The sequence below is a fragment of the Rattus norvegicus genome, chromosome 12, assembly GCF_036323735.1.
Source record: "Rattus norvegicus strain BN/NHsdMcwi chromosome 12, GRCr8, whole genome shotgun sequence".
Classification (NCBI taxonomy): Eukaryota; Metazoa; Chordata; class Mammalia; order Rodentia; family Muridae; genus Rattus; species Rattus norvegicus.
In genome coordinates this window covers 14001517-14025874 of record NC_086030.1, presented here as the reverse complement: position 1 = coordinate 14025874, position 24358 = coordinate 14001517, and the positions used below count along the sequence as shown (strand labels likewise).

The 24358-nt window shown below is 41.5% G+C and overlaps 2 protein-coding genes across 3 annotated transcripts in view; one reads left to right on the top strand and one right to left on the bottom strand.

Annotated features, from left to right (window-relative positions):
- Hint1l2 (histidine triad nucleotide binding protein 1 like 2) overlaps window positions 1-24358 on the top strand; it is an 865401-nt gene that overhangs the window by 621787 nt on the left and 219256 nt on the right. The window lies entirely within an intron of this gene.
- The window catches only part of Cyp3a18 (cytochrome P450, family 3, subfamily a, polypeptide 18), a 49874-nt gene that overhangs the window by 18311 nt on the left and 7205 nt on the right, over window positions 1-24358 (bottom strand). The window contains exons 2-7 of one of the 2 annotated variants that reach the window (NM_145782.2): window positions 21273-21366; window positions 8723-8775; window positions 6086-6185; window positions 2464-2577; window positions 961-1049; window positions 583-731 (exon numbers count right to left, since the gene is read on the bottom strand). In NM_145782.2, coding sequence (NP_665725.2) covers window positions 583-731; window positions 961-1049; window positions 2464-2577; window positions 6086-6185; window positions 8723-8775; window positions 21273-21366 — 599 coding nt within the window. Of the gene's footprint in view, window positions 1-582; window positions 732-960; window positions 1050-2463; window positions 2578-6085; window positions 6186-8722; window positions 8776-21272; window positions 21367-24358 lie in introns of those variants that run through there. The other variant, XM_039089108.2, reaches the window with a different exon arrangement.

Genomic DNA, 24358 nt, shown 5'->3' with positions numbered 1-24358 from the left:
CTATTGTGGGAGCAATTTTTCAGTTGCCCAACAAGTCAAACCTAGAATTCTTTTATAATAATTCACTAATTACACATCAATTGCCTACCCAGAAAACATAAAAACAAATGTTGAGTCTTACTCTTGGTTACCAGTGTCCATGACAGCATTATTCACAACACCTCAAATCTGAAAATAACTTGAATAACTCTCAGATGGTATGGAACATAACTTGTCTACAGAATATGGGAGCTTCAGCAAATGGTTCTGTTAAATATATGATGGTAAGTGAAAGAAACTTGTTGCCAAATTTCATATATTCTATAAAATATTTGTATTGTATTTGGATACTATGCCCAGAATAGGCAGATCTAAAGGAGCACACCGTGAGCTGGACATTCTGTTATGATGAGAAGGAATGTGAGATTAGAACACATTTTCTGGTTGACAATTATGATGGATGTATGGGCCTTTGGTGAACAAAAATAAATTATACATTTTAAGTAGTCGAATTATTTTTACATGCGAACTATATCTTAATGATGTTATTTTGACTAGCGTGTAGAGGGAGGGATATAAAGAGAGATGAAATATTGTACATACCTACAGAGAGAAGAAATGGATCAAAAATTTGAAATTTTAAGATCTTCTTGGCTTTCTGCACGAAGGGATCCTGTGGATTGTTGAGGGAATCGACGTTCACTCCAAATGATGTGCCAGTGATCACGTCCATGCTATAAGCTCCAAAGATGCTGAGTGGGGAGAGACATGTGAATCAACATTTGTATCAGAGGCAGCTCATATTCCTGAGCTACCCAGGCAGGGACCCACAGAGTCAGAACCACAAGATCATTAGTGGGGTCCAGGATCCTGTCACACTCACACCCCAGCCTTTACTGGTGTCAGTTTGAAGATGCCTTATTTCCAGAGTTGAGGGAACACTGAGGTACTTACTGTCCCATCAGCCACACCACCACTCACTCTTTCATGTTGATGGGCTCCCCTTTTGCTTCTTCTCGCCTCAAGTTCTTCAACAATGTATCTCCATACTGTCTCATGAGGGGGAACATCTAGGCACAAAACACAACACCTGTAGTGTAAATGTCAGCTTTATTTATGAAGGGATGGAGATGAAAGTTGTATCCAAGATGTACAAATACATGGCTGAAGCCAGAGTGTTTCTGTCTCTGTTTTAACTATCCCTAGTCCTAGGCATGGAAGCTTCTAGTGTCTGTACAATCTAATCTTCCAAGCTGACTGATTCAATCCAGCTTCTCTTGACTTCTGCCTAAATTGCCCTCGTTGTCCTTAACTAAATTTGGCAATACATCCTAATCTGGCTCTTTCTCAGTCTCTGGATAGTTCTGTCTTCACCTGTTTCTAATTTATTCTGTCTGTCACCTATCTCTGTAAAACTGCGACACACACACACACACACACACACACACACACACACACCCATACCACCACAAACAGCAGCAACAACAATTGTGTCTAGTCTGTTCTCTTTCCTCATGATACTCTTAAGTAGCCTCTCTTGTGGATTACCCTAGTGCTGTTTGTTTTTTTAAGCTAATTCCATTTTCTAAACATGGGCTGCCTTGCATGAGGAGTGGATCACATACTCAGGTGATTTCCTGTGAACCTCCCCATCTTAACTGGTCAAATAAAGGCTATAGCCAGTGATTGGGCAGTAGAAGGGAAAGGTGGAATTGAAAGTTATAGAGAGGGAGATAGAGAAAGTCAGAGGAAGAGGAGGTGGAAGGAGAATGGAGCAGAACCACGTGGCCTGGGGGAACTCCAAGTTTCATAGCTGAGGGTTTCATAGCTGAAGAGTAGAGCAGTGTACTGGTATACTGTCCAATCCAAGTGTGCAGTTTATAAATGATATAACTGAGTTGTGTTTCTTTGCATGGGTTTATTGGGGTTGGAGAGTTAGCACAACACTCTCTTTCCTATCTGTTCTTGTGAGAGTTGACTGTATCTTATCTCTGACTCATTTTGTTAAATCATTCTCTGATTCATCACTTTGTCTGCCCCTGCCTCTCGACTAGAGATCACTTTTAAACGTGGCTGCTTCCTTCTAAAAACTAACATTACCTCGATTATTAGGGATAAAAAGTGTGTACTAATGCTGTATCTATATTCCAGTCAGATCATACAGTCATTCAAAGGATGTCTGCACTGAAGCCAGATCACATAGACTTAGAAGGTCTTTGGATGTGATTTCTTGCCAGAGCAGCCATGTTGCTCTTTTCTGTCTAAATGTGGAATTTCAGGTCCCAGAAAGAGACATCATCCCAGTCATGAGCTGATGAGTGGGATATTCCAGTTGATTTTATGATGGGTCCTCTTGGTATGAAGACAAAAGATCATCCTGTAGGAATTGTAACTCAGAGGATCAACCCTTGAAAAAGAACTATGGGCTTCTTTTCTACCTGTCTCTGGATTTGTTCTTTAAGTAAACACCCTCTTCATAATCACCTCCTTGAGTTTGCCACTGGTGAAGGTTGGAGACAGGATTGTTCGAAGTCTCTTCCATTCTTCATCCTCAGACATGGTAATGGCCTTTTTCATAAATCCCATTGGCCCAAAACACTAGAGTTCAAAGGGAAAGAAAGTTTATCATATTAAAATTATGATAATCTTCACAATTTTAGAAAGTTGATTAAGCAAGCATCATTTGCTTAACAAATATCACTGTTAAGTATCTGGATCTTACCAGATGTTCAACAATCTTCTATTGAAATTTTCTGTAATTCCTATAAATAAAGGTGATAGCTATACACCTGAAATAGCTTTGCATCTTTCTATGACCATCTCATTTTAAATGAAAATCACCCTTGCAGAATCCATGAGAGCAGATAGGACAGCCCTACAGTATCTTTCAAAACTGTGCAGACAAAAAAGAATGGACTAGTAACAGACAGCAACTGGCCTTAGCAAAGTTTACTACTGTAAATAGTGTAAGGAATTGAAGAATAGGGATGATGCTTTGAAGTCAAGTTTTAAAAAACCTGTAGATGCTATAAAGTATTTACTTGATATTCCTTGATAATGCAATTATTTTATATTAATTTCCATACATGGACACAAGGAAATGGAAATATAATTCTATTTCTCTGCTAGGAACTTTTTTCCTTCATGTACGTCAATGAACATTGGATCGATGGAATGTCTACATCTATCTATTTACATATATATGTACATGTGAACATATAAAATACTTCAGTCAATATCATACTTAGTGGTGAAAGCCTGAATGCTTTATTCACTAATTTGGTAGCAATCTTAAAAAGTCTGCTCTTGCCACTGTCATTCAGTCTCTTTCTAGAATTGCCAGCTAATGCACTAAGGCATGAAAACAAAATAGAAAGCATACAGATTGGAAATCAATAAGCAAAAATATTATTTTCAGGCCACATAATTGTCTGTGCAGAACATATAAAATAACACACAGAATTTATAGGAATAATATGTGAGTTTGGCAATTGTTCTATGATACAACAGCAATTAAAAATCAATTGTATTTAACATCAATTATATGAGAAAAAAATTCAAGAATATTACATAATATTCAAATATGTCCAGAAATGTTATATGTTAAGTCATTTTTACTTAGGAAATAAACTTTACAAAACATGTACAGGGTTTTCAGCTGAAACATAAAATTTCCATGTGGCAATCAAAAGAAATCTATAAAAGTGTAGAGCACACAATAGTCACAATAGATGACCCAACACAGAAAATATGTTCATTTACTCATGGGTCAGTTTCAATTTTGCATCAAACTGAGATCATTATCAGTGTATACAAGCTTGTTATGACTTTTGCTAGAAAGATAAAGGGTCAAGAATATTTCAATTAACTTTAAAAAGTGGGGAGAATGAATCCACTTGATGTACAGAACCAGTTGTCAATAAGATATGATCCTAGAGGATAGAAAGACATTGTGATCAATGGAAGAAAATATATAATGAGAAAATATTTCATACAAATAGGTCAATAAGAAAAAACTTTAGACTTATTTGCTTCATGTGTGTGTTTTCCTATATGTGTGTCTATGTACCACATGTTTATAGTTCTCGCAGAGGCTAGAAGAGAGCAGTGGATCCCTGAAGCTAGAGTTGCAAATAGTTGTTAATTGTGCGTTCTGGGAATTGAACCTGGGTTTTCCGGAAGAAAATCCAGTGCTCTTTAACCACTAAGCTACCTCTTTAGCCTCTGAATAGGTTTTGATAATATTACAAGAATTCTATGGAGGGAACAGTTTTCCCTAAATGATATACAAAAAACTAGACATGGTTGGTACAACCTGAGTTTCACACTTATACCCCAAAGTACAAATCATATAAAGTATAAAACTATGTGCATATATTTTTAAAAAGATAAGAGTGCTATGCATGACTGAGAATGTGGCTCAGTTGGCAGAGTGCTTGCCTGGCATACGTGAAGCATTTGGCTTGATCCTTAGCACTGCATAAATCAGGTGGGTGGCACATGCTGGGAACCCCAGGACTTGAGAGGTTGAAGGTTGAAGCAGGGACACATGAAACCTTATTAAAATAAGAGTACTGGGGTTGGGGATTTAGCTCAGTGGTAGAGCGCTTGCCTAAAAAGCACAAGGCCCTGGGTTTGGTCCCCAGCTCCGAAAAAAAAAGAGTACTAAACAAAACATAATCAGATATGACGCTGAAAGCACATTTATAAAAAGAAAATTGAATCAGATGCTATGAGGAAGAGAAACAGGCTACGTATGGCCACTAGAACACACTTGCAAGAGAAAACTCAATGGTGAAGAAGGGACAGTCCTGTGTCTTGACCGCATGAATGTCACCTTTAGATTTAGAAAATATGACAAACTGCAGAAAGCTACACATATACCCACACAAATCAGAAAAATGTAAGCTGTAAACAGTATCAAGGTCAACCTCCTTTGTGTATCAGTTGTGTCCTAGTTATCATCGTCAACTTGACACAGCCTGGAGTCAGTCATCTAAGAAAAGAGCCTTGAATAAGGAATTACCTCTATCACACTGGCCTGTGGTCATGTCTATGGGGGATTGTCTTGATTACTAATTGATGCAGGAAGGCCCAGTCTACTTATGGCAGTACTATCCCTAAGTCCTGTGCTTTATACGGAAGCTAGCTTATCATGAGTCTGAGCAAGCCAGTAGGTAGCTTTCCTTCATGATATTTTGCTTCAAGCTCATACTTGAGCTCAGTCTTGACTTCATTCCATAATAGAGTGTGACTTGGAAGTGTCAGTCACTGAATCCTTTCCTCTGCTACGTTGCTTTTGATCAGAGTTCTTTCTTTTTAGAATTATTTACTTATTTTACGTATATGAATACACTATAGCTTCTTCAGGCACACCATAAGAGGGCATCGGGTCCCATTACAAATGGTTGTGAGCCACCATGTGGTTGCTAGGAATTGAATTCAGGACCTCTGGAAGAGGAGTTAGTGTTCTTAACTGCTGAGCCATCTCTCTAGCCCCCAGAGGGTGCAGAAATGGAATGCAACAGAAATGAAAGTAGAAAAAGTAGAACTGAGATAGATAGATAGATAGATAGATAGATAGATAGATAGATAGATAGATAGGCAGACAGACAGACCTTAAGAGCACCAAGAACTTTCCTGAGAATGGTCATGGCTCTTTACCATTATTATATAATTATCTTGAAATTTTAAATTTAATAGATTGTGGTAGTGGTTTGAATAGAAATTGCTCACACAGCTCATATATTTGAGTGCATGGCCATTAGGAGTAGTACTATGACAGGGATTAGGAAGTATGGCCTTGTTAGAGGAAGTTTGTCACTGAGGGTGAAACCCAAGCCAGGTCTGGTGTTTCTTTCTTCCTGTTGCCTATTGATCTTGATGTAGAACCCTTAGCTACCTCTTCAGCACCATGTTTGCCTGCATGTCACCATTCTTCCCACCATGATGACAATGGACTAAACCTCTGAAACTATAAGCCAGGCCTGATTAAATGTTTTCCTTTATTAGAGTTGTAGTGGTTATGGTATCTCTTCACAGCAGTAGAACACTGACCAAGTAAGACAATAGTAAAGGTTTATATTTCTAAAATCAGGATGCCTACCCGACGGTTTGTGAAGACTGAGTAACATTCTTTCACCAGCACCATTTTGATGATCTCTGGATCCATGATAGCCAAAAAAGGCTGTGGGCCCTCATAAAACCTGAGGTAGGAAAACAGAATGGACTGAACCTCAGAAGCCAGATTCTACAGCAGAAGTCACACACAGGGTTTCAGTCTCAAGTTCTGATGCACAGTGCACACCCTCAGCTGTATAAAGCACAATAGTATGAACTCCTAGTTCAAGTTCTGACTGTAGAAGCCATTAGAGTCTTATGAAATGAAGTCTTATGTAGCTGAAGCAGGGAAGAGGCAATTAGGACAAAACAGTCCTTCAAAGGCATCCTGGTTTTTGCTATTACCATTCTTGAGTGTTTAAATATTTCAGTATCTGTGTTGGGGCTATGGCTCAGTGGTAGAGTCCTTGTCTATCAAGTGTGTGGCACTGGATTTTACCTCCAGAGATATAAAATATTTAGGTAAAATGAATAAATTATTCCAAAGTCAAAACAGTGTGTATCAGAGGAAACTTAGAGACAAACTATTCTGTTTGTAATAATATTGCAGATGCAGTTACTTCGGGAACACTAGAGGGTAATACAGCACATGCCTAGCATTGGTCACATGGTCTCTATGGGCTGTGTCACCTCAGCAAACCCTGTATCCAGGCCTGTGGTTTCTGAGGATGGATGAGAGGAGATGAAAAATCAGAGACTTCCCCCATGTTTTTGTGTCTCACAGTGCATGAGGGGCACCTCCTCCAAGTCTCCAAAGCACCAGGTGTACTGAGAGGAAAGGATTGTACAGTTGGCTTAGCCAATCAACAAAACCACTGAAGACTTAACCTTGGGGGAGTAAACCATGACTGAATAAATCCCTGCAGTTCTTCTTCAATGTCAGCAGAATTAGATGGGCAGGAAATACCCATATATACTTCTAGCAAAGTTCTTATCTTGAATTTAATTAGTGGACAAGAAGCAAAATTGTTACACAAAGGCCTCATTTCAGGGCTGAGCAATCTGCAATCTCTTAGTGTGTGCACATTGACCATTAGTGGATCTCCATGGAAATCATGATCTACTGAAGAAAGGAGCTTTGCTGATGAGAACCAAGAGGTGAGCTCTAACAAGTCATCTGGAGTCCATTCAAAGCTATGTCCATTTAGCAGAATGATAGTAGCAGATTCTCCTCCCAACACTCAGGGCAGAAGTGGGGAGAAAGATTCTAGAAGCAGAGGATTACCAGGAAACTGGTCTGAACACAATGGGGCTGTTGTATAGATGGGTCCACCATGGTTGTCACAGCATGCACAAGACCTTCATAAGCTCAAGACAAAAATCCTGGCATGCAGAGGGAAGGTTGGCGGGAAGTCCCATCCATAGCCGAGGAACCACTGGTGACTAATATAGCAACTCCTATTTTCTCCCCTCTAATTCCTGTCATTGCCCTTCCCCTCCAACTTCATGTGTTCTCTCTTTAAACCTACTTACTGCTGCCAGTATGTGCATGCATGTAGGGCCACCTACTGGAGCATGGAATAGCTGTTTGGGGACCCATCCCTGAAGAAAACTTGTCTTCCTATCAAGCCATGATTTACCAACTTTTCAGCTAGGTGTGGAGCCTTCTGACCATCTGACCATGTGTTTTCTGATGGTCATGACACACAGGTTGAAAAGTGCTGTTTTAGCAGAACATGGTGATTAGCACAGAGAGCCACAACTGCTTGACATGCAAAGAGTAAGAGATTGTGGAGTGTTGGTCTTATATGGGACATCACTGTCATTCCCTTAGTCAGTGTTACTGTTGCTGTAATGAAATACCAGAACCAAAAAGCCAGTTGCGGGAAGAAAGGCTATACTCCTCTTTCATTTCCGTATCTGTGTTCATTATTGAAGGAAGTCAGGACAGGAACTCAAACAGGACAGGAACCTGAAGGCAGAAGCTGATGCAGAGGCCAAAGAGGAATGCTACTTACTGGCTTGCTCAGCCTACGTTTTTATAGAACTCGCAGAACTTCCAGTCCTGGGATGGCATCACCCACAATGGGCTGGGTCATCCCCATCAATCATTAATTAAGAAAATATCCTGCAGCCTTGGCTGCAGCCCAATCTTATGGAGGCATTTTCTCAGTCAAGGTTCCCTCCTCTCAGATGACTTCAGCACGTGTCTAGTTGACATAAAACTATCCAGCAACCCTCCCCCTTTCAAGGCTCTGGTATTATCCTGGAAGATGGGGTAGAAGGATTGTAAGAGCCAGAGGCAGCAGCAGATGACTCCCGTGAAATTATTTTCTGGATACAGCAGTACAGTCCTACATCTGAACTGACATCAGCTACGACTGCATGCACAGAATTGTAAGGACTGCTTCATGTTCCTGAACATGTGCTTCAAGGTTGTGAATATAGCCTTAATATATTAGAAGGGAAAGGTGGTAAACCTGGGGTTTTTGGGCTACCAAATCCCAGAGGGTGTCATGACAGGCAACCCTTTCCACTGAATTCACGCTGTCCAACTTGATACCTGTGACATGTGCCACATTAAAAGGCTTCACCCCCAAGAGCGGTGTGCTCACACTGTCTTCGTGCAGGGGAGTGCATTATCCTAATAAGGATGCAGAATAGAAGATTCCAGAGGACTTACCCCCATATTTTTCCATACTTTTTATAGCAGTCATCATCAAATTTCCACATGCCCTGGGAAGACAAATAGAATGAAACTTGTTATTGTTCAGTTACATAATGACTGCTTCCTAACTAGGGCAGAAACAACTAAAAACTCACAAAACTGGTCTTCGTGTCTCATTGGCAAACAGAGGCTAATTACTTTATTATATTTTAAAAATGTTTTAACTTACTTTACATCCCACTCACTGCCCCCTCCCAGTAACCTCCTCCCATGATTCTTCTTCTCTCTCCCTTCTCTTCCCCTCTGAGAAGGTAGGGGCCACCCTGGGTATCTTCCCACCCTGGCACTCATATCTCCATGAGGCTAAATGCTTCCATTCCCCAGACAAGGTGGTCCAGCTAGAAGAATATATCCCACATACAGATGACAAGTTTTGGGATAGTCCTCCCACTCCAGTTGTTAGGGATCCACATGAAGACCAAGCTACATATCTGCTACATATGTGCGAGGAGGCCTAGGTCCAGCCTATGTATGTTTTTTCTTTGGTTGATGGTTCAGTCCTGAGAACCCCAAGGGTGCAGGTTAGTCAACTCTGTAGGTCTTCCTGTGGAGTTTCTATCGCTTCAGGGCCTGCAATCCTTCCTCCTATTCTTCCATAAGAGTCCCCAGGCTCCATCCACTGTTTGGCTGTGGGTGTCTGTATCTGTCTGAGTCAGCCGTTGGGTGGAGCAAAGGCAAGTTCTTTTTAGAGGTATCTAAAGGTATGGGGGAAGGAATTATCAGGATGATCTGGAATAAAAAGTTTAAGCTGTTCTTGCACTTCCTCGGTGCTGTGCCTGTTGAAGGAACTGTTCTTGTCTATGGGTTCCAAGCAACTGTGTCCTTCAGGTGATTGGCTCATGTATGTTGTTTCAGAGATCCTAGAAAACTCACCTCTTCCCTCCTTGAGCAGGTGAAGGATCCAATGGAAATGTGTGTGTGTGAGCTTCCTGATGCAACACATAAGCTTTCATTTCCTGGCTAGACTCCATCCCCCAATCTTTTATTTCCTGGCTCTACCCGTCCCACAATCTTATGGATAGGAGCGTTTGAGAAGGGACTGAAAAGATGGCTCAGTGGTTAAGAGCAGAGGATTGGTTTGACTTCCAGCAACCACATGGAGGCTCACAGTCATCTGTAACTCCAGTTCCACGGATCCAATGCCCTATTCTGGGCTCTTCAGGCAACCCATGTACATGGTGCACAGACATGCATGAAGTCAAAACAACATACACATTTAAAACTAAGGTGAGACAGTGAGGCCAGGCTTAGTGACACATGCCTGTGAATCCTAGCGCTCTGGAGGTGGAGTTAGGAGGCTTGATTTCAAGTAAAGGTAGAGCCAAAGGCAGGAAAGGGCAGGATGGATACTTTGTTCCAAAAAGCTGCAGGTGTTTGCTGAGGCAGGTGAAGCAACGCAAGGTTTTAAGCAGCAATTTTTCTTCTTTTCCTGGTTTAGGGCTATTTTTGCTTATAAAAGAGTTAGCTAGGGGGCGGGGGAAGCTCATCAGCGGGACCACGCGCTGAGTGCTCGTCACTCCATCGGTCCCTGGGAAGGTCTGAGACTGGGGCCTCCCGCGGCCCTAACCGGGCTCTCCCCGAGTGGGGAGGTGAGTTCCCAGAGAAAAGAGTTAGCTGAGCAACAGGAAAAATGTGGATGGAATTAGAGAAACTTGAGAATCAAAAAACGGAAAGAAAAAATGTCAAACACAAGAAAAAAGAGAACAAATAGGGTTATTCCCAGTGACTAAACCAGAGAGAGGAAGTTCCCCCCAGGAGGAAAGAGGGGAAGGAACTGTGCCAAAGGACAGTCAAGTCAAAGAAACGAAAAAGCAGGACAATGGTCAGATGAGGCAGCCTTGTTTAGGAGACAGGGTTAAACCCACAGCACCCTTTGAGGATGGGCAGTCCTAGGTCATCAAATTACCAACAGCATTCCTAGTCCTTATACAGCAAACGCCTGCTAATGGGGATGATTCACAAGATTATGGTGAAATAGGAATGACAAACCTACAGCATTTTAAAGAGGCAATGATATCTCACAGGATGCGTCCTCTCTATGTGAAACAAACCCTAAACAATTAGGCTATTAAAATAGAACTATTCCCCAAGACCAGGGGGATTGGTAGCAACTGTACTACAGGCTAGCTCTCAATTAACTGTACTACAGGCTAGCCCTCAATTAACTGTACTACAGGCTAGCCCTCAATTAACTGTACTACAGGCTAGCCCTCAATTGCAATAACTGTCATGGAGGAGAGAAGTCAGGAATTTGAAACAGTGAGATAGAATGAGGGGAATGAATATAGCAAGAGGCCAGTAGATGGAAGAAGGTTGGTATGCTGATATACAAGAATGGATTCAATCTGAAGACGCAATCCTAGAACAGTGTCATTTAGCAGCTCTAAGAGCTTGAGACAAACTTGAAGAGCTAGAAAAGGAGTTCACATCATTTACAAAAATTATACAAAGCTCAGAGGAAGCCTTCACTGATTTTTTTTTACAAAGATTGGTCTCAGCAGTAAACAAAACTATATCTGACTCTGAAGCAAAACAGGTATTGATAGAGGCCCTAGCATTTGAAACTATGAGTACAGAATGTTTAAAAAGTCCTAAGACAACTGAAGGCACAGGCAGCAGCCATAGATGAATGGATAAAGAAAATAAGATATTGGTTCAAACACATTATATATATACATATATATATATACATATATATAATAGTTCAGGTAATAGCTGGAAGTCTCTGATATCAAAACACTTAGTGCTTTAATTGTGGAAAATAGGGAAATTTGAAACAAAATTTTAAAAGCAATGATTTTTCTAAATGTAAGTCAGAAAGAAGGTCTAGGCTTCCAAGGCTGTGCAGGTGCTGTGTTAAGGGTTGCCACTGGATGAATGAGTGTCCTAGAGAGATATCCAAGACAATTTCTTGCCATCAGGAAATGAAATGGGAGGGTATGCTAGCTCAAGGCCCCGCAGCAAAAAGTACAAGCCATTTGCCTCTTGTCAGCCAGGAAATAAGCAGGCAGAAAAACCTGAACTAAGCATTGCAGATCTAATGCATGCTACCACAGGAAGTGCCGCTGTAGACTTGGGCATGGATAAGCATCTTACTCTGTCAATGTTAGAAAATAACTACTGGAGCTTATGGTTCTTTGCCTTCAGGGACAGAAGGAATGGTTTTCAAAGGAGCATTTTGACTTCCCGAGGATTTATTGTGCATCCAGAATTATAACATGAAGATTTCAAAGGGAAACTAAAATAATGGCTTATGTAAAAAAAAAAGATATGCAACTTAACATAGCTAATAGGATTCTTCAGATGCCTCTGTTTCCTACCTCAGAGGCAAAGCTGCTCCAGGGGAAATATCAAGAGTGGGATTGCAGTAGGATGAGAGTAGGGTCCCAGCCAGCAGAAGAATGGGGTCCAAAAGACAGCATTAGAGATGACAGACAGTGCAGGAAGACGGTTAAGTAGGGCTGGGAAAGAGAAGAAACAAGATTGAGCAGAGTGAAGATTAAAAAAACAATTCATCCAGGAGAAGCTGAGCCAAAGAAGATATTGTTAGAAAACAGGAGAAGGATTCAAATAGAACCCACAGAGTGGCAGATATAAAAATAAAACAAAATAGAAGTTGCAGAACTTCTGTCACCATGTTTTTCTCAGAAGGCTGGAGTTCAAGATATGTGCAAGGGGCCTGCTCTACCATTCCACGATCTCTTTCATGGGTGTTTCCTTTCCCCAGGGTATATAAGGTGTCCTTAGTCAGCTATGAAGCAATGAGGGTCTACTTTAGAACTCAGGCCTGTAGTCAACTTCTAGCTATAAAACGTAAGACCTGACTGACAACTGGAGTCTTTAGGACATGAAATCTTAAACGAGAGCAGCTCACATGTATGTGACTTTCTTGGCCTGCCAGCTCCTGAACAAAACAGGAAAACCTTTTATTAATTATGAAAGATTTAGGCCTTAGCTGAGGCTTGTTCCCTACTAACTCTTATAACTAACTAACCCATTTATATTAATCTGCTTCTTCCACATTGTTCATTACCTCTCTTCAGTTTTGTAAACTCACTGTGTATCTGGCTGTGTATCCTGTCCCTGACTCTTGCTCTGAGTACTATCTCTCCCAAAAAGTCTTGCCTTTCATCTCCTGCCTCAGATATTGGCCTTTTGGCTCTCTATTAAACCAACCAGAAGGTGTTGCAGGGGCTGTTTACAAGATATGATATAGCCATATGAGTAACAGTGCCAAAGTCCAGCCTGTAATCAGATCTCTGCTGGTACAGGAATCGGTGTTAGAATAATACAAAGACCGTCTTTACACAGTACACAAAACGATAACTCCAACATGCATGCACCCAGGAGCTGACCTCACTACTTTCCGGCCATGCTTTAACTGTGGGCCAGGATCAGACTGGAGGGTTTGGAATGACCTGGTTGGAGAAGGAGAGAACAGAGGGAGAAGGAGAAAGAAAAAGAGAGAGAAAGAGGACTGTGAGGGGAGATTGATGATAAGCACATGGCCAGGAAAAACAGCAAGTACCTGATATACGCCACTGGGGAGGTAACCAGGCTGACAGAAGAGTAGGTCAGGGGTGATCCACGCCCCCCCCCAGGTAATAATCAAATTTCAATAAAATAACCATAAGCTGAGGCTCATTTATTTGTTAACTAGATGAGGCTAAGCTTGAATTGTTTCTACTACACTAGCTACAAAAATATCAGCCATTCATTTCACATGGTACCAATTTTTTTATAATTGTGGCCAAGTCATTCTTCCTATGGTGATTCCATAAAGTGAGTCCACCTTTGCTTAGAAAAGCAAAATTTGCCGTGGTGTCTGAGTGTGAAAGGCAAGCACCATCCTATCTCAGTCCCAGCCGTGCCCTGCTCAGACTGGTCCTCAGAGTAGCAACACATTACAAAAGAATCAACACAGAACACCATTATTCTGTCTAACAGCCAAGGATGTCTAGGTATTGAAAGGTGGGTTAGAACCATTGATGTAACTGCAGGAGACACCGGAGTTTTGAGAGTTTCCTGGTAAGTGGGAATTCCCTGAATGTCAACACGCAGGCAACCTGATACAGGAATGCTGCAGAGCTGGTCAGCGGGAAGAAAACAAATGCTGCTCCTGAGCCCAGTGCAGAAGAAGAACATCCTAGTCTAGTGCACACAGGATGGTGCTATGTTACTGTGACCAAGCAGAGCTTCCCATGAGTGCTGGTTAAGGACACTTGTGCCTTCCTGGAGTCTTCTCTAAAGCAAAACCCCAGACTTCTGCCCTGACCACCAGGATCTAGTTCAAAGGCTTTCTAATGAAAACTCCAAAGGGATGTCATCAAATCTTAAATGGAAGTCTGAGCGCTCTCCTAGTTGGACACACACTGTTTCTGACAGTCTGAGGCCACGGAACCTCCTCCTGATATTTTTTTTTTGTTTCTCTGTGTAGCTCTGGCTTGTCCTGGACTCATTCTGTAGACCAGGCTGGCCTCTAACTCACAAAGATCTGCCTGCCTCTGCCTCTGGGGTGCTAGAATTAAAGGCATGCACCACCATGCCAGGGCCCTAGGCAGTACATGCTTTTAATACCAGCACTCAGGAGGCAAAGGCAGGTAGATCTTTTAAGAGTTTGAAGATAGATAGATTAGATAGATGATAGATAGATAGATAGATAGATAGATAGATAGATAGATAGATAGATAGATGGATGGATGGATAGATAGATAGATAGATAGATAGATAGATAGATAGAGATATGGCTATATATACAATTCCAAGCTATATAATGAGACACTGTTACATACACAAAAAATTCCCACTCAAAAATTTGATACTGGAGAGACAGTTCTGCCATTAAAAGCACCATCTGGAGACACCGCCGGAACCTGAAGGAAACAGACCAGATAAACAGTTCTCTGCACCCAAATCCCGTGGGAGGGAGAGCTAAACCTTCAGAGAGGCAGACAGGCCTGGGAAACCAGAAGAGACTGCTCTCTGCACACACATCTCGGACGCCAGAGGAAAACACCAAAGGCCATCTGGAACCCTGGTGCACTGAAGCTCCTGGAAGGGGCGGCGCATATCTTCCTGGTTGCTGCCACTGCAGAGAGCCCGTGGGCAGCACCCCATGAGCGAACTTTAGCCTCGGGACCACAGGTAAGACCAACTTTTCTGCTGCAAGAAAGCTGCCTGGTGAACTCAAGACACAGGCCCACAGGAACAGTTGAAGACCCGTAGAGAGGAAAAACTACATGCCCGAAAGCAGAACACTCTGTCCCCATAACTGACTGAAAGAGAGGAAAACAGGTCTACAGCACTCCTGACACACAGGCATATAGGACAGTCTAGCCACTATCAGAAAGAGCACAACAAAGTAACACTAGAGATAATCTGATGGCGAGAGGCAAGCGCAGGAACCCAAGCAACAGAAACCAAGACTACATGGCATCATCGGAGCCCAATTCTCCCACCAAAAATAACATGGAATATCCAAACACAACAGAAAAGCAAGATCTAGTTTCAAAATCATATTTGATCATGATGCTGGAGGACTTCAAGAAAGACGTGAAGAACTCCCTTAGGGAAACACAGGAAAACATTAATAAACAAGTAGAAGCCTACAGAGAGGAATCGCAAAAATTCCTGAAAGAATCGCAAAAATCCCTGAAAGAATTCCAGGAAAACACAATCAAACAGTTAAAGGAATTAAAAATGGAAGTAGAAGCAATCAAGAAAGAACACATGGAAACAACCCTGGATATAGAAAACCAAAAGAAGAGACAAGGAGCTGTAGATACAAGCTTCACCAACAGAATACAAGAGATGGAAGAGAGAATCTCAGGAGCAGAAGATTCCATAGAAATCATTGACTCAACTGTCAAAGATAATGTAAAGCGGAAAAAGCTACTGGTCCAAAACATACAGGAAATCCAGGACTCAATGAGAAGATCAAACCTAAGGATAATAGGTATAGAAAGAGAGTGAAGACTCCCAGCTCAATGGACCAGTAAATAGCTTCAACAAAATCATAGAAGAAAACTTCCCTAACCTAAAAAAAGAGATACCCATAGGCATACAAGAAGCCTACAGAACTCCAAATAGATTGGACCAGAAAAGAAACACCTCCCGTCACATAATAGTCAAAACACCAAACGCACAAAATAAAGAAAGAATATTAAAAGCAGTAAGGGAAAAAGGTCAAGTAACATATAAAGGCAGACCTATCAGAATCACACCAGACTTCTCGCCAGAAACTATGAAGGCCAGAAGATCCTGGACTGATGTCATACAGACCCTAAGAGAACACAAATGCCAGCCCAGGTTATTGTATCCTGCAAAACTCTCAATTAACATAGATGGAGAAACCAAGATATTCCATGACAAAACCAAATTTACACAATATCTTTCTACAAATCCAGCACTACAAAGGATAATAAAGGGTAAAGCCCAACATAAGGAGGCAAGCTATACCCTAGAAGAAGCAAGAAACTAATCGTCTTGGCAACAAAACAAAGAGAAGAAAAGCACACAAACATAACCTCACATCCAAATATGAATATAACGGGAAGCAATAATCACTATTCCTTAATATCTCTCAACATCAATGGCCTCAACTCCCCAATAAAAAGACATATATTAACAAACTGATACGCAACGAGGACCCTGCATTCTGCTGCCTACAGGAAACACACCTCAGAGACAAAGACAGACATTACCTCAGAGTGAAAGGCTGGAAAACAATTTTCCAAGCAAATGGTCAGAAGAAGCAAGCTGGAGTAGCCATTCTAATATCAAATAAAATCAATTTTCAACTAAAAGTCATCAAAAAAGATAAGGAAGGACACTTCATATTCATCAAAGGAAAAATCCACCAAGATGAACTCTCAATCCTAAATATCTATGCCCCAAATACAAGGGCACATACATATGTAAAAGAAACCTTACTAAAGCTCAAAACACACATTGCACCTCACACAATAATAGTGGGAGATTTCAACACCCCACTGTCATCAATGGACAGATCATGGAAACAGAAATTGAACAGAGATGTAGACAGACTAAGAGAAGTCATGAGCCAAATGGACTTAACGGATATTTATAGAACATTCTATCCTAAAGCAAAAGGATATACCTTCTTCTCAGCTCCTCATGGTACTTTCTCCAAAATTGACCATATAATTGGTCAAAAAACGGGCCTCAACAGGTACAGAAAGATAGAAATAATCCCATGCGTGCTATCGGACCACCACGGCCTAAAACTGGTCTTCAATAACAATCAAGGAAGAATGCCCACATATACTTGGAAATTGAACAATGCTCTACTCAATGATAACCTGGTCAAGGAAGAAATAAAGAAAGAAATTAAAAACTTTTTAGAATTTAATGAAAATGAAGGTACAACATACCCAAACTAATGGGACACAATGAAAGCTGTGCTAAGACGAAAACTCATAGCGCTGAGTGCCTGCAGAAAGAAACAGGAAAGAGCATATGTCAGCAGCTTGACAGAACACCTAAAAGCTCTAGAACAAAAAGAAGCAAATACACCCAGGAGGAGTAGAAGGCAGGAAATAATCAAACTCAGAGCTGAAATCAACCAAGTAGAAACAAAAAGGACCATAGAAAGAATCAACAGAACCAAAAGTTGGTTCTTTGAGAAAATCAACAAGATAGATAAACCCTTAGCCAGACTAACGAGAGGACCCAGAGAGTGTGTCCAAATTAACAAAATCAGAAATGAAAAGGGAGACATAACTACAGATTCAGAGGAAATTCAAAAAATCATCAGATCTTACTATAAAAGCCTATATTCAACAAAACTTGAAAATCTACAGGAAATGGACAATTTCCTAGACAAATATCAGGTACCGAAGTTAAATCAGGAACAGATAAACCAGTTAAACAACCCATAACTCCTAAGGAAATAGAAGCAGTCATTAAAGGTCTCCCAACCAAAAAGAGCCCAGGTCCATATGGGTTTAGTGCAGAATTCTATCAAACCTTCATAGAAGACCTCACACCAATATTATCCAAACTATTCCACAAAATTGAAACAGATGGATCACTCCCGATTTCCTTCTATGAAGCCACAATTACTCTTATACCTAAACCACACAAAGACACAACAAAGAAAGAGAACTTCAGACCAATTTCCCTTATGAATATCGACGCAAAAATACTCAATAAAATTCTGGCAAACTGAATCCAAGAGCACATCAAAACAATCATCCACCATGATCAAGTAGGCTTCATCCCAGGCATGCAGGGATGGTTTAATATACGGAAAACCATCAACGTGATCCATTATATAAACAAACTGAAAGAACAAAACCACATGATCATTTCATTAGATGCTGAGAACGCATTTGACAAAATTCAACACCCCTTCATGATAAAAGTCCTGGAAAGAATAGGAATTCAAGGCCCATACCTAAACATAGTAAAAGCCATATACAGCAAACCAGTTGCTAACATTCAACTAAATGGAGAGAAACTTGAAGCAATCCCACTAAAATCGGGGACTAGACAAGGCTGCCCACTCTCTCCCTACTTATTCAATATAGTTCTTGAAGTTCTAGCCAGAGCAATCAGACAACAAAAGGAGGTCAAGGGGATACAGATCGGAAAAGAAGAAGTCAAAATATCACTATTTGCAGATGATATGATAGTTTATTTAAGTGATCCCAAAAGTTCCACCAGAGAACTACTAAAACTGATAAACAACTTCAGCAAAGTGGCTGGGTATAAAATTAACTCAAATAAATCAGTAGCCTTCCTCTACACAAAAGAGAAACAAGCCGAGAAAGAAATTAGGGAAACGACACCCTTCATAATAGACCCAAATAATATAAAGTACCTCGGTGTGACTTTAACCAAGCAAGTAAAAGATCTGTACAATAAGAACTTCAAGACACTGAAGAAAGAAATTGAAGAAGACCTCAGAAGATGGAAAGATCTCCCATGCTCATGGATTGGCAGGATTAATATAGTAAAAATGGCCATTTTACCAAAAGCGATCTACAGATTCAATGCAATCCCCATCAAAATACCAATCCAATTCTTCAAAGAGTTAGACAGAACAATTTGCAAATTCATCTGGAATAACAAAAAACCCAGGATAGCTAAAACTATCCTCAACAATAAAAGGACTTCAGGGGGAATCACTATCCCTGAACTCAAGCAGTATTACAGAGCAATAGTGATAAAAACTGCATGGTATTGGTACAGAGACAGACAGATAGAACAGTGGAACAGAATTGAAGACCCAGAAATGAACTCACACACCTATGGTCACTTGATTTTTGACAAAGGAGCCAAAACCATCCAATGGAAAAAAGATAGCATTTTCAGCAAATGATGCTGGTTCAACTGGAGGTCAACATGTAGAAGAATGCAGATTGATCCATGCTTATCACCCCGTACAAAGCTTAAGTCCAAGTGGATCAAGGACCTCCACATCAAACCAGACACACTCAAACTAATAGAAGAAAAACTAGGGAAGCATCTGGAACACATGAGCACTGGAAAAAATTTCCTGAACAAAACACCAATGGCTTATGCTCTAAGATCAAGAATCGACAAATGGGATCTCATAAAATTGCAAAGCTTCCGTAAGGCAAAGGACACTGTGGTCAGGACAAATCGGCAACCAACAGATTGGGAAAAGATCTTTACCAATCCTACAACAGATAGTGGCCTTATATCCAAAATATACAAAGAACTCAAGAAGTTAGACTGCAGGGAGATAAATAACCCTATTAAAAAATGGGGTTCAGAGCTAAACAAAGAATTCACAGCTGAGGAATGCCGAATGGCTGAGAAACACCTAAAGAAATGTTCAACATCTTTAGTCATAAGGGAAATGCTAATCAAAACAACCCTGAGATTTCACCTCACACCAGTGAGAATGGCTAAGATCAAAAACTCAGGTGACAGCAGATGCTGGCGAGGATGTGGAGAAAGAGGAACACTCCTCCATTGTTGGTGGGATTGCAGACTGGTACAACCATTCTGGAAATCAGTCTGGAGGTTCCTCAGAAAATTGGACATTGAACTGCCTGAGGATCCAGCTATACCTCTCTTGGGCATATACCCAAAAGATGCCCCAACATATAAAAAAGACACATGCTCCACTATGTTCATCGCAGCCTTATTTATAATAGCCAGAAGCTGGAAAGAACCCAGATGCCCTTCAACAGAGGAATGGATACAGAAAATGTGGTACATCTACACAATGGAAAATTACTCAGCTATCAAAAACAACAGCTTTATGAAATTCGTAGGCAAATGGTTGGAACTGGAAAATATCATCCTGAGTGAGCTAACCCAAACACAGAAAGACATACATGGTATGCACTCACTGATAAGTGGCTATTAGCCCAAATGCTTGAATTACCCTAGATCCCTAGAACAAATGAAACTCAAGACGGATGACCAAAATGTGAATGCTTCACTCCTTCTCTAAAAGGGGAACAAGAATACCCTTGGCAGGGAAGAGAGAGGCAAAGATTAAAACAGAGACTGAAGGAACTCCCATTCAGAGCCTGCCCCACATGTGGCCCATACATATACAGCCACCCAATTAGACAAGATGGATGAAGCAAAGAAGTGCAGACTGACAGGAGCCAGATGTAGATCGCTCCTGAGAGACACAGCCAGAATACAGCAAATACAGAGGCGAATGCCAGCAGCAAACCACTGAACTGACAATAGGACCCCTGTTGAAGGAATCAGAGAAAGAACTGGAAGAGCTTGAAGGGGCTCGAGACCCCATATGTACAACAATGCCAAGCAACCAGAGCTTCCAGGGACTAAGCCACTACCTAAAGACTATACATGGACTGACCCTGGACTCTGACCTCATAGGTAGCAATGAATATCCTAGTAAGAGCACCAGTGGAAGGGGAAGCCCTGGGTCCTGCTAAGACTGAACCCCCAGTGAACTAGACTGTTGGGGGGAGGGCGGCAATGGGGGGAGGGTTGGGAGGGGAACACCCATAAGGAAGGGGAGGGGGGAGGGAGATGTTTGCCCGGAAACCAAAATATTATTATTAAGTATTAAATAAATAAAAAAAGATTTATCAATAAAAAAAATAAAAAAATAAAAGCACCATCTGCACTAGCAGAGGAACCAAGTTCAGTTCCCAAGCCCGACATGGCAATCTACAACCATATGTAACTCTAGTTCTAGGAGATCTGACATCATCTTCTGACCTCTGCAGGCACCAGGCTCAAATGTGGTGCACAGACACAAGTGCAGACCAGTCCTAAATAAAAGCAGATAAATCTAATTTTAAAAGAAATTACAACTATAAGAAATGAAAGAGCAGTCAGGTAGTGATAGCACATGTTTTTAATCCCAGCACTTGGGAGACAGAAACAGATGGATCTCTGAGTTTCAAGGAAGCCTGGACTCCAGAGTGAGTTCCAGGACAGCCAAGGATATACAGAAAAACCCAGTCTCAAAATAAAAATCAATCAATAAAAATATAAATGAAAGAGCTTAAACACTACTCACATCACCGTAGTTGAAAATGGTGCCAAATAAAGGCACAGGTTTGGGTCCAGGAATTCCTAGTTTCTTAAACAGGCCATGAGAATAGGTCCCATATCTGTAAAGTAACAGAAAAGTCCAAGTTTATACATATGAACATGTGTCAGTCATGACTATGACTCAGGAACTTCAAGAATCAAACCCGACGAATAACATCTAAATGACAAATAACAGTAAAAACCCAAACAGCTACAATCCCACTCTCCTCTCCAATGTTCACTAAGTATGCCTACCCATCAGAATGATGGGATAGAGATGGTGGAAGCTACTGTGCTTCCAGTCCAGGAGAACATCATTAATAAAAAGCCTCAGATTTGGATTTTAGAGTCTTAGAGTTTCAGGCTCAAAGCTTCCCAGGGTGTTCCATTTGCTCTTGTCCATTTAGAAAAATCCCTGAAGCAGTGACTCTCATTAGATAAAAGGGAAAGGCTTATTTGCATAACTGAATTACTTAATGCCACAAGGCCATGAAGACCCTATGGTATTGTTCTTCCAGATTGGTCAGAGACTTATGTGTTTGCTTTTCTCTAAGCCACAAGTTTGTTAGAGGCTCTAACTGCTCTGAAAGTTGCCCTTTTAGAAAGACCTGGAACCAATCATCGAGTTCTTATGTCCTTATAATGACAATTGAGTTCATGACTGCCACTGGCATCAGAGAAATGTCAGAGACCCCCAAGATTCTCTGACTTGCAATCTGGTTGACATAAGCTACAGAGAAGGCTATTTTCCAGTATGTTCCCTTAATGACCAAGACATTGTTTAAAGGCTGTTTCTCTCATGGGTCAATCTGGACCTCCAACTGGTGGTAATTATCCAGTAGGCACAGTGGTGGACAGAATTTTATTTATCACGATGGTTAATGTGGTGGTTTGAATGAAAATGGCCCATCATGGGTCCACATGAAGTGGCACTATTAGAGGTGTGGCCTTGTTGGAGAATTTGTGACCTTATTAGAAGAAGTATGCCACTGGGATGGACTATGAGCTTTTAGCTGCTCAAGCCAAGCCTAGCTACACACTCTCTTTCTTCTGCCTGTTGGTCCTGATGTAGAACCTTCAGCTCCTTCTCCTTCACCATGTCTGCCTGTGCTTTCCACAAAGAAGATGGTGGACTATAAACCCCCTGAAATTGTAAGCCACCCAAATTAAATGTTCTTTTATTAGAAGTTGTGAAGGTCATGGTATCCTTTCACAGCAATAGAAACCCAAACTATGACAGAAATTGGTACCAGAGACTGAAGCATTGAGGTAATAGGGCAGACCACGCTCTTGAATGTTGACTTTGGGACTTTGTATAAGAAACTAAGTGGAGACTTCCTGTGTTTACCGGAAGTCCCACACCCGCGGATCCCGGCCCGCAGCAGCTCTCTGCTCCCAAACCCCGTGGGAGAGAGACCTCACCGCCTGATCAGGTGGGCACTCCTGAGGTTGCAGAGCGGAGGAGACCACCAACACTGCCCACCCCTGCCCACATCCCTGGCCCAAGAGGCAACTGTACAAGGCCTCTGGGTTCCCGTAGGGGAGGGCCCAGGAGCGGCAGGATCCCTGCGCCTGAGACACCGCCGGAACCTGAAGGAAACAGACCGGATAAACAGTTCTCTGCACCCAAATCCCGTGGGAGGGAGAGCTAAACCTTCAGAGAGGCAGACACGCCTGGGAAACCAGAAGAGACTGCACTCTGTGCACATCCAGACGCCAGAGGAAAACACCAAACGTCATCTGGAACCCTGGTGCACGGAGGCTCCCGGAAAGAGCGGCGCAGATCTTCCCAGTTGCTGCCGCCACGGAGAGGACTTAGGCAGTACCCCACGAGCACACTTGAGCCTTGGAACCACAGGTAGGACCAACTTTTCCCCTGCAAGAAACCTGCCTGGTGAACTCAAGACACAGGCCCACAGGAACAGCTGAAGACCTGTAGAGAGGAAAAACTACACGCCCGAAAGCAGAACACTCTGTCCCCATAACTGGCTGAAAGAAAACAGGAAAACAGGTCTACAGCACTCCTGACACACAGGCTTATAGGACAGTCTAGCCACAGTCAGAAATAGCAGAACAAAGTAACACTAGAGATAATCTGATGGCGAGAGGCAAGCGCAGGAACCCAAGCAACAGAAACCAAGACTACATGGCATCATCGGAGCCCAATTCTCCCACCAAAGCAAACACGGAATATCCAAACACACCAGAAAAGCAAGATCTAGTTTCAAAATCATATTTGATCATGATGCTGGAGGACTTCAAGAAAGACATAAAGAACTCCCTTAGAGAACAAGTAGAAGCCTACAGAGAGGAATCGCAAAAATCCCTGAAAGAATTCCAGGAAAACACAATCAAACAGTTGAAGGAATTAAAAATGGAAATAGAAGCAATCAAGAAAGAACACATGGAAACAACCCTGGACATAGAATATCAAAAAAAAAGACAAGGAGCTGTAGATACAAGCTTCACCAACAGAATACAAGAGATGGAAGAGAGAATCTCAGGAGCAGAAGATTCCATAGAAATCATTGACTCAACTGTCAAAGATAATGTAAAGCGGAAAAAGCTACTGGTCCAAAACATACATGAAATTCAGGACTCAATGAGAAGATCAAACCTAAGGATAATAGGTATAGAAGAGAGTGAAGACTCCCAGCTCAATGGACCAGTAAATATCTTCAACAAAATCATAGAAGAAAACTTCCCTAACCTAAAAAAAGAGATACCCATAGGCATACAAGAAGCCTAGAACTCCAAATAGATTGGACCAGAAAAGAAACACCTCCCGTCACATAATTATCAAAACACCAAACGCACAAAATAAAGAAAGAATATTAAAAGCAGTAAGGGAAAAAGGTCAAGTAACATATAAAGGCAGACCTATCAGAATCACACCAGACTTTTCACCAGAAACTATGAAGGCCAGAAGATCCTGGACAGATGTCATACAGACCCTAAGAGAACACAAATGCCAGCCCAGGTTACTGTATCCTGCAAAACTCTCAATTAACATAGATGGAGAAACCAAGATATTCCATGACAAAACCAAATTTACACAATATCTTTCTACAA